The 11,030-nt window shown below is 49.0% G+C and overlaps 1 protein-coding gene across 1 annotated transcript in view; it reads right to left on the reverse strand.

Moving 5' to 3' along the window:
- Positions 1-10,814, reverse strand: part of DRGX (dorsal root ganglia homeobox) — a gene marked incomplete at both ends in the record, with an annotated part of 30,150 nt that extends 19,336 nt beyond the window's left edge. Inside the window, 5 exons of the mRNA XM_080694582.1 lie at positions 1,539-1,651; positions 1,737-1,915; positions 5,065-5,166; positions 6,350-6,447; positions 10,781-10,814. Of these exons, the coding sequence (XP_080550708.1) occupies positions 1,539-1,651; positions 1,737-1,915; positions 5,065-5,166; positions 6,350-6,447; positions 10,781-10,814 (526 nt within the window). The remainder of the gene's footprint in view (positions 1-1,538; positions 1,652-1,736; positions 1,916-5,064; positions 5,167-6,349; positions 6,448-10,780) is intronic.
- Positions 10,815-11,030: the final 216 nt, after the last annotated feature.

The following is an 11,030-nucleotide window of genomic DNA, read 5'->3' on the forward strand; positions in this document are numbered from 1 at the left end:
TCACTCTCAGCTAAGCCTGTCCTCACTGGAAACAGACAGGGTTTGAAGGACAGACGGATAGGGATTGCTCCTTTGCCAAGCCCCCTTGGATAATGCCCAAATCCCATTGGTTATCTCCTTCCAGGACCCCCTTCCAACTGACTAATTGTGCCAACTGAATATCCCTTATCCAAAATGCTTTGAATATAAGATTTTTTTTCAGGTTTAGGAATGTTTACATATATATATATATATATATATATATATATATATATAGAGAGAGAGAGAGAGAGAGAGAGAGAGAGAGAGAGATCTCGAAAACTAGATCCAAGTCTAAACACATATTCATTTATGTTTTAGACACACCTTCTGCGCGTGGCCTGAAGGTGACTCTACCAGGATATTTGATGTGTTTTATGAGTTTTGACTACAGTGGGTCACATGGGGACAGGTGCAGCGTCTCCAGCTTGAGGCCACATCTCGGCAGATTCAGGAGCATTAGGGATTTCAGATTTTTCCAATAAGGGTGTTCAACATGTGATATCTGAGTGGTATGCTGCTGAGGCCACTCCCTAGGGAGGTTCCATACAGCTCCAGAAACACCTGACCAGATCATCCGAGCAAGACGTGCGGGGAGGGGAACTGGACCCAACCTTGTGCACTCACATGAGCCAGCAGAGCCAGGGGATCTGCCCGGCTGCCCACACCACGCAGGAGTGTCTGCTGGCCCCGAGGTTCCTCCTACAGTGGAGACTGCAGACCCAGGAATGGCACTGGGGCCTTCAAGCCCAGGCGCTTGCCAGGCATCCAACACCTGATCCCTGAGCACTCTCCTGCAGGCACCAACCTACCAGCCATTTTCTAGGGAACCTTGGTTCTCCTCCCCATGCCTGACTCGCTCACACACTGTTCCCTACACCTGGAGTGCCTTTTTCTCTCTCCTCCCATAGGCCCCTGAGGGCTCCAGGATACTTTGCTCTTCAGTTTGCCATGCCCCCCACCGTAACAGACAAACCCCAAAGGGAGCACTCACACACCCCCCAAACCCACTCAGGAGCTCAGCCCCTTTTCTGTCCAGCACAGCTGCACAGCCTGATGAATGGACAAAAAGGTTTGTGGCCAGGATTAAAAGAAACAAATGGGCCCTTTCATCCTGTGAAGGTGGCCCTGGAAATTCCCAAGGGACAGCCCTTTGGGGGGGGCTGCAAACCGTCCCTAAGAACTTGCATCCTTCCTATAGCAACCACGGAGAAGACCACAAATCCCAGGAAGTCACTGATCCTAACAGGTCAGACTCAGGAGGTGAACCAGAGCCACAGGTAGGGATGGTGCCCCCCCAGGCCTTCCCCAGGAGCTGCAAGTCAGCAGCAACAAGCTGTAACTGTGGAGATGGCCAATTACCAGAAACCAAACAAGACAGAAATGTGGGAGGGGACAGAGTCTGTGACCCTGGCTGGGACCGAAGGAAGGGAGGCCAGCAGGTTGAGGTGCCAGCACTGGCCAGTCTCCACCCTCCCTGAGACCTGAGAGCCCATGCCCGCTGATGGAACAAAACTCACCCTTCAGGGAAGCCACGTGAGACAGGGCCTGGGCGTAGGTGGCGGTGTTCAGAAGAGTCCCCGGCAAGCAGGAAGGGAAAAAGGGACCCGCAGGACCCACTGTTCGTCCCAGGCTGGCAAAGAGAAAAGGCCACTGAGTTCTGGCCTAGGTCGGCAGAGCTGCCCAAGATGCCCAGACCCGGGTGCTGCTGGCCTCACCTCTGCGGGGCCTCCAGTGCCTCCTTCTTGCTCCGGGCCTGGTCCCCCGGGGGTGGGGAGTTGATGTTTCTCACCGGGGGCGGCGTGGCCTCTGCCATGGGCTCCTTGGCTCCGGGTTCCTGGTCGGAGGCCCCTCTCTCGGTTTTCCTCCATTTGGCTCTTCGGTTCTGAAACCAAACCTGAGTGCAGATAGGAAGCACGTGAGAGAGGCAGGAAATCAGAGAGGAAGATGGAGGCAGAACCGAACACAAAGGCCTGGCCCCAGGGCCAGCACTCCTGGCTCACCACACTGCCTCCGGCTGCACCGGGCGCTCCAACCAGAAGCTTCACACGTGGGCAGGTCCCATCAGCTTAACTTACGACTCACGTTTTTGTTTTGTTTTGTTTTGTTTTGTTTGGCACTGGGGATCAAACTCAGGAGCATTCTACCTCTGAGCTACACCCCCTAGACTTTTTTATTTTTTATTTTGAAATGACATCTCATTAAGTTGCTGAGACCAGCCTCAACCCTGCCATCCTCCTGTCTCAACCTCCAAAGTAGTGGGATTACAGGCATATATCATCAGCCCAGCGTATGATGGGCATTTTTCAAGGGATGTTAAATAATGGAAAGTATTCAAATGTGTTGCCCATTGGAAAGGTAAAAGCGCTGCCTGGCGGAGACCCTCAGAGCTGAGTTGCACGTGAGTGCATTTATTTGATGTGAAATATATTTCCTATCAGGGATCATCAAAGCCACTTCTAAAACGCCGCCCCAGGGCTTCCCATCAAAATGGCACATCAGGCTTCCTGCAGGCTGGGCCGCAGCCCTAGGGGCATCTGGTCTCATACCTGTGATCAAAACCCAAAATCATCCGCGTACACACCACAGCAAGGCCCTGACCAGCAGCCCAGTGCACTCATTAGAAACCTTGACTCTGAATCAGCCATCTTAAGAATTCCGGACCTCGATGAACCTGGATTCAAATCCACAGCAGCCCTACTAGGTTAGTAGCCCTGCTATCCCCACTTACAGATTGGGAAATTAAACACAGGGCGGTTAATTCTCTTTCCCTGGGGCCATCCAGGTGGTAAATGACAGATCCACAATCTGAAGCCCAGGGACGTGGCTCAGGACTGAGATGCAAACTGCTGGTGTGAGGAGTGATGGCGACCACCACCCCCAAGCATCCAGGAAGGTTGACATGCATAGGAAACATTGAGCACAGCGCCTGGCCCATCTCAACCCCTGCAGGTGTTAGCTAGCATCACCCTCGGTCAGCAGGAGGCTTGTGAGCCACCTTGACCTAAGCACCTCTTAAGAGGCAGGTGTTGAATTTTCTTTTAAGTCTTGGAAACCAAACTGCATCTGCAGAAGAATGGCCTCATTGAAGCTGGGCAATCCAGGCTCAAGGTGCGCCCTGAGGTCAGCAAAATCCTACTATCTCCAGTACATCCAGTGAAACCTCTCCTCTCTTCTCCTGAGAGAAAATCCCTGGTTTTTGTTTGTTTGTTTGTTTGTTTGTTTGTTTTTTTTAAAAAAAAAAAAGCTTGGCTAGGCCCCCTCTGACTCCTGGGGGGCCTCCTCTCCCCGCCCCCTGCCAGTGCCAGGCCCAGCAGCCCAGGAGAGAGCACGGGTCCTTGAGGCTGAGCACTCTGCCAGCCGCCCGCCCTATCTCTTAATTTTCATTCTCCTTTAACTGGGTTCCTTTCTTTCTTTTTTAATCGAGTTGGCTTTTAATTGCACATATCAGCAACCATTGAATAATGATTTTATCTATATTCTAAATTTAGGGCAGTTAAATGCAAAGCAAAATGCAGACACTTTCTTGCGTCTTAATTGAATGAAGGTCACAGCTATAACAACATTTAATTGAGCTATTTTTCATTATCATATTTTAATGACTTCGCAGTGACAGTTCCCCGGCTTCTGAGGAAGGAGCATGATGGACTCGTTTATTTCCCTATTTAGTTATTGTTTGACAACATCAGCTTCGATTAAGACCCTGCTTTATAGAACATTAATCATATTTGAATGAGCAAGGGGTAAATGTAAACACATCTCCCTTCCCGCCGCCAGAGCCCCAGATCCCCGCACATGGACGCTCACTGAGCAAACGTGTCGCGCCATTGTCTGGCTACATAATAGCCCACAACAGCCCGGACAACAATTCCCGGCTCTAATTGTCACCACCCCTATCTTACCCTTGCACCTTTCAGGGAGCAGTTATGATCTTCCACTTCTGAGTGTTCAATAATTGTGTCATTTATCTCAATTTGCAGTTCAGTCTTTAGGCAGCTATTGGCAAGCTGGCGTTAAAAAAAGAAACGATAGACGGTGTCCTGGCCAAAGAAGATTTTCATTTCCAAATAATAATCAGTTTAATTTGCCCGCCTATGACCAATGATTCATGTTCAGATTTAATAATCAGGATCACATAATCTGATTATAGGGGAAATAATTTGTTTACAATCCCCAATTTACTGCTCAGAATTCCATTATCTCTCTTCAGCCATTGGTTTTTAAGAGATACTAACATGACCCAGGGGAACCGAAAGCAAACTATTATATTTCCTACAATTAGATCTTTGCATAGTCTTAACCCCAAGCCCCTACATAAAAAAAGAACAGAAACAGCATGGAGGGAACCCCATAAATAAAATGAATATATAATTGTGCTCAAAGACTAGCTCGCCTGGAGAGGCAGCGCTGTGAACCTATTCCTCGCACACCCGGGCACATCTGCTGGGCTCTGCGGGTTCATGCGCTTAAACATAATCACCGTGCAGCCTGGAAAAAGAAATCCTGCTTAGAGACCCATCACCAGGGCCACACTCCTCTCCGCTCAGCCCTTTTGCTGCGGCCGTTTAGAGATGTTTAAACAGCACGTGTTCGGGTCCACTTTACTGAGAGAGCCCGCATGCAGGGAAATATTGGACATACTGCAATCTCTGCAAAGCGGATCCTGCTTCCCATATGAAAACGCGGTTCTCTGCAATTGACCGGCCTCACCCCAGAGCGGTCAAAAGACCTGCTTTGAGAATAGCATCTCAGCCCTTTTTTTTTTTTCTAAAGCAAGGAAATGGATGTGCATTGATGTAATTTAGTACCTTAGAGACGCGGACAAATTAGTGTAGAACATTATCACTAGTTAATTATGAATGACCGATTAATCAACCTAATCTAATATTCCACATTATGTTGATGCTATTAAAGTGCATCATGAAAATGACAGATAGTCTTCATTTGCTTTCTTTGGCCAAATGTGCACTCTGCAGTCATGATGTCAAAAAAAAAAGTTTGCCAGTTTTAATATTAGAGAGTTAAATAATTAAAAAGAAGGTTTACCTGCACTCTGGCTTCTGTGAGGTTTATTTTCATGGCTAACTCTTCTCTGGTGAAGACATCTGGGTAGTGTGTTTGGGCAAAGACTGCCTCAAGAGCTTCCAGCTGATAAAAGGAAAAAAATATTTACTGGTGAGAGGCCACGCTAGGTGAGGGGATGCAGATGCATATTTCAAATCTACTGCGAGCGGCAAGGAAGCGGTTTCACAGATGGAATCGAGGAAGGAGATGGATAAAGCTCAGTTTGAATAGAGCCGCAGAATAAGCATCGCAACCTCGGGTGGCTTTGGGCGTCAGACTTAGCAGCACCCTCAGTTCTCTCCCGAGAAATAAAAACAGGAAGAGTGGTGAGAATATTTCTGTACATTTATATGTAAATGTTATCATGGAATCAGAAACCTAAGGGGGAGCTGGGTGTGGAGGCACACGCCCATAATCCTAGTACTTAGAGGCTGAGACAGGAGGATTACGGGTTTGAGGCCAGTCTCAACCACTTAGTGAGATCCCTCAGCAACTTAATGGGACCTTATTTCAAAATATAAAATAAAACAAGGCTGGAGGTATAGTTCAGAGGTAGACGGCCCCTGGGTTCAATCCCCAGAACCACAAAAGAAAAAAGAAAAAAAACAACTAAGGGTGGCTTAGTGAAGAACAGTTAGAGAAATAGACATAGCTTCCACAGCAGGCACAGGGAACAAATTAGCCTGTAGAAACCCTTCCTGGGCCAGTCCCACAGAAACCTGGCAGGTCTGAGGGTCACCTTCCCTATGCTCCAGTGTGCTCAGGAGTAGGACAGGGGCTGATCTCAGGGGAGAACGCATCTTTGGGAAAGAGTCCAGCTGTAGCCATTCCACTGATGGGTGACCATACTACGATCACCTCCCAGGCTCAGTTTCCTTCCATCTACAGAGGAGAAGGAGGTGTCCCCTGCCTTCCTCTAAGGGTAACTGTGAGGTACAGATGATGCTGCTGACATAGAAATAGGCCCTGAACCATGACCAGAAGGCAAATGGGAGCCGTGCTTCTTGCCTCTGCACTTACTATCTGAGGTGGGCCAGGACAAATCATCTGTCATCCCCCAAACAGATTTCTTGACACATAAATTGTTCAAGAAGACAGGAAGATCCAGTAACACAATCTGTTGGCCTCATTTTGAAAGATAGGAAGGAGTCTACGGTCATACCACCCTGAACACACCCGATCTCGTCTGAAAGATGGAGCTTCTTAACTCTGGCTTCAGGAGAAACCAAAAAAGGCTGAGTCCCAAGAGGAGGATCAACCTGTTTACCTGCTGAAGAGTGAAGGTAGTCCGGTTCCGGCGCTGTTTCCGACGGAGAAACCCATCGTCGAAATCCCCGGTAGAGTGATTGCCAAAGGGCGCAGTGCCTGCCAGAAGCAAAATGGATCAGCCTGAGCAGAGGGAACCTGGGTCCTCAGACCACCCGCCTTGTATAGCGGTCAGCCAGCAGGCTCAGTCATAGGACACAGCCTGTCCCCTCCAGACAGAGAGCCCGACCCATCAGCTGTCCCCACATGTTTTTTTCTGCTTCTCTTAAGAGCCTGTCTTTCCACTCGCTTCTGGACTTCAGGTCCAGCTGCCTCTAGTGCATGGGGTGATGCTGACCTTAATCCCTAACCAGGCCAATTCCAGTCCTTGTGAAATTCTGGACCATGAGCCAAGAAGGGTCACCAGCTTGACCTGCCCTGGGTCCCCAGCTACACCTGTCCAATGCACCTTCATGTCGTCCCTGACCTGGGACCTTTGAGAAGGAGGCTTCTGGTTATTCCTTGCTGTGCTTTCTCCTGTTTCTATAACCAACAAAGATCAAGGACTGGGGACGAGGGAGGCTGGGGAGGAAAGAAGACACCAAAAGATTTTCATAGCAGTTTTCTCCTAGAAGCGCAAAGCTCAGGGGGGGTAAGAAGTTTATATGTGAATATTAATTACCCTGTGTCACAGGAGACCTGTTGTATAGATGTCCATCAACAAAAGACCTTTGCCAACAGCAACCACCTTGGATGCCAGGCCAATTTAGACAGGGCCACCCTCAAGAACCAACCTACTCTCTGGCCTTATAAAGCACCTATTGCTCCTGTATCTGTAGAAAAGAATAACATTGCCCACCTCCTAGCAGCTTCCTTCTGAGGCTCACAATAAAGCCAGAATCGAGTTCAGCCCCAAATGTACATTTGGATCATTTTCCAAATGTGCACTATTTGCTTGATAGTCCACAATGGCTTCTTAGGAAAACAAATGAGCAGGTTTCCATTAACCAGTGAACATTTTACCTGCCACGGGCTGTGTTCTGCGGAATGTTGCCTGGGCACCACGGTGGGAGCATTTCTGTGGCTGGATACAGAAAGACCTCAACCTAAGAAAGCCAAGTCCTTCGAGCTTTTGAAAATTCCCTCTACTTAAAGGAGTCCCTCCAGGTTTTATTTTATCCTCCAGGGCCACATTCCCTGCCAAAGTGCTTCCCCTCTCTACCTGCAAATCTTCCCATCCAAACTGCATTCTTCCTCAAAACCCTACTTATAAATATTTCTCTCCAACTCATCGGAATCCAAAAAGAACAGCCTCGAAGCAGCAGCCCTATTTCCATTACTTTGCAAAAGGCAAAATTCTCTTCTTTTAAAACAAAACCCTAGACGAAGGAGGCTGGAGAGCTTTCACCGAGGTCTCCAGTCATGGTCTTCCCAGCTCCTAGTTTATACAACAGTGTCCCAAATTGGTCACAACCATGTATGTAATATCTTTAAATTACACACCAAATGGCAAAGTGAATCCTAAAAACAAAAAGGCTGACTTCATCAAATTAGTAAGAGAAAAGATTGACAGCTGAAGAGAGAAGAAGATGAGAACAAGCCTTTTTACTTTAAAATACCAAGAATGGTTGATAATGTTATCAAAATGTTAAACTTTGAAAGTTCGTAGAACAGTGAGATGCTACTTTCATGAGTCATTTTGGCAAAAATAAATAAATAAATAAATAAATGAAATAAGGTACATGGTGATACCCAGTATGCATAAGAGAAAATAATTTTGGTTATGTTCCTCATCAACTGGTGCAGTATCAACTGGCAGTCTCACTAGAAGGTCATTTGACAATAACCATCAAAAATTTAACTGTATGTACAGGTTTCTAATCTATGAGTATACTTATAAAGTGTGCCAAAATAAAGAGAGAAGGGTGCTTCTGAAAACAAGACAAGCCTAAGTGCCTACCGGTAAACACTTCTGCACAACATAGAATACTACACAGCTGTCTAAAAGAAATCAGTAGATTCACATACATCTAATGACATGGGAAAATCTCCAAATCTTTAATAAGAAATTTAGAAAATCAAAATTCAGTATGATGTTAAAATATAATCTTAGCCCAAATAAACAGAGAAAAATACATGAATAAGAGAAATATGTTTTTCTTGAAAGAATCATAAGAAATCCACAGTAGCTGGTACCTTTAGGAAAAGACAGATGGGCCATTCATTTGTCAAGGTGTTGATTTCTATTCATGGTTTCTAGGGAGGTGCATGTAGAACTTTTTAATTTATTATCTGCCAGATAAGATTATGAGCCATGCTTTGCTTTCTCCTACATGCCTCTCTAGATTAATAAAGAATGTAAAAGTGATAGGCTCTAACATGATGTCATATTCCAAAAGTCTGTTCTCAGCTTTTCCATTGGCAGGAGATTGTCTCTATCCCCAGTGACATGAAACTTAAACCAAAGTTCTCCTTCCTGCAAAACTGCCATGAAAACATGTCTACAAAGGGATGCAAAATTCTTAGAGCCCCCATCTCCTAGTCTTCTGGTCATATCCATCAGAGTCAGTGTCCAGGGCAAATGTGCTCAGGGTATAGACAGACAAGGTGAACTGGCTCAGATGAGCTGAGAGTGGCAAGCAGCTCTCGGAAAGAGCTGGAGCTAGGACTGTCCCAAAGGCACTTCTGCAAGCCACCCTGGAGACAGTGCTTTTTCCTATATCACCCAGGACGTCCACCACTTGCTAAATCCCCCAATCTCTTTCTTCTTTGCTTTGACCAGAAGAGTGGGTTACTGGTCTGTACAGGGCACAGAGAAAGTGTCCTCACCACACACATGGGAGGATGTCCTCTGGTCCCAGGGTCCTGTGTCAGGGGACACACCCCTCTGAGTTCTCCCTTAAGCTAACAGGCATGGGCTATTAGGGCACACGGAGGGGAAAGCAGGGAAACCCATGGCTTCTCCTTCTTAAGAATTCTGGTAGAATTGGCAGGAGAAACCTCTGCCACTCCAAACCTTTTCTAGAAAACCCAGCAGAACTCTTAAGAGCTTTATGGTAAAAACAAAAACAAATTTCCTGACATTGCAGCTAAGTCTGGGCTGGGGGAGAAGCACCCTCTGGTGTCTCACTGCCCTCTGTCCTGCCCCAGGCCTCGTGTGATTTCATGGCCTCCAAACTTATCCCAGGGCAAGAATAATCAAAGAAGTAAACGTGGCACTGTGGCACATGCCTGTAATACCTGTGCTTGGGAGGCTGAGACAGGAGGATCACAGGTTGAAGGCCAGCAGACCCATTGAGATCTTCAAAAACTAAGCAAGACCCTGTTTCCAAATAAAATAGGGCTGGGGTATAGCTCAGAGGCAGAATGCCTCTGGGTTCAATTGCAAGTACCAAAAATAAGATGAAATAAAATAGGGCTGGGGTGTAGCTCAGAGGCAGAATGCCCTTGGATTCAATCACAAGTACAGAAAACAAGTAAAATAAAATAGGGCTGAGGTGTACAGCACAGAGGTAGAATGCCCCTGGGTTCAGTCCTCAGTACAAAAAAGGAGGAAGCACGGGAGCTGGAGGCCAGTCCTGGTCATGCTCCCAGAACTTCAGAAGCCCTGACACCCCAGGACTGCAGCTCTGAATCCCTGATGCAGCCCAGGACGTGGCTCCACATTCCCCTGACGAACACTCATCACCCTCGCAGAAGACCCATTCTTGGATCCCTGGGCCCTGGGGTGGGGTGGGGGGCAGAGATCCAAGTGGTTCCCTTGCCCCCACTCCATCCCACCTAACAGTCAGACGCACAGGATACTGGGAATCTGAAGAGAAATGTCTTCTAAAGTCTGGTGACCTTCAGACCAGACCCTGGCCCTGGAGAGTGGAGAGGTTGGCATTTGGGATCAGAAACCCAGCGGGCCACAGAGGAGAAGCCATGCCCCAGCCGTGGGGCAGATGGCGTCAGGGCCACCTGGCTCCAGGGACACATCTGAAGCCAGAGACTGACTTTAAGTTGCAGGGAATTGTGGCCAAGGGGCCCGAACAACTTCCGCCAAAGCCCGAGCGACAGCAGCCCAGCTAGGAGTCCTCGGTGCGGCGGCGGGGCCCTAGACAAGGCGGGCCAACTCGCCATGGCTTTCCAGGATGTTTGCAAAACACCGTGAAAGATTGATGCGGCCCCCTGGGCGGAGGAGCCCCAATTAGAGGCGTGACGCTAGCATCTGCGCTGGGAGGACCGGCCGGTCCCGCAGCACCACAGCCCCAGGCCGCCGGCCCCTGCGGGAGGGAGGTGGGTGGCAGGTGGCGCCGGGGTGGGGAGGTGGGGCAGGGTAGGGGGCCAGGGGCGTCCCCGCGCACCGCCCGGCGGCTGTCCCCTGGCCAGGCGAGGCGAGACCCAACACCCTCCGGCCCTTTCTGGCCGGCTCCGACCTCGCCGAGCAGCCCCCGAGCGCAGCTCTACTCACCCTCTAGCTGCGGCGGACAGTGGAAATAAAACATCACCGACGGTGGGAACAACTGGACAGCGGGACCCGGGAGGGTGGCGGAGGGACGGACGGCGCGGCTCGGCCTGGCTGCAAAGCAAACCGCGACAGAGGCTAAGTCTCCAGCCCGCGCTCCGGCCCGGCCCGGGCGCACCGGGCGCTCCCGTCCGGCCAAGCTCCCTCCCCGCGCCTGCAGCCCCCAGCGGGCCGGAGGGCAGGTGGCAGCACCCCC

This window comes from Muscardinus avellanarius, assembly GCF_963383645.1.
Source record: "Muscardinus avellanarius genome assembly, chromosome: 4".
Lineage (NCBI taxonomy): Eukaryota > Metazoa > Chordata > Mammalia > Rodentia > Gliridae > Muscardinus > Muscardinus avellanarius.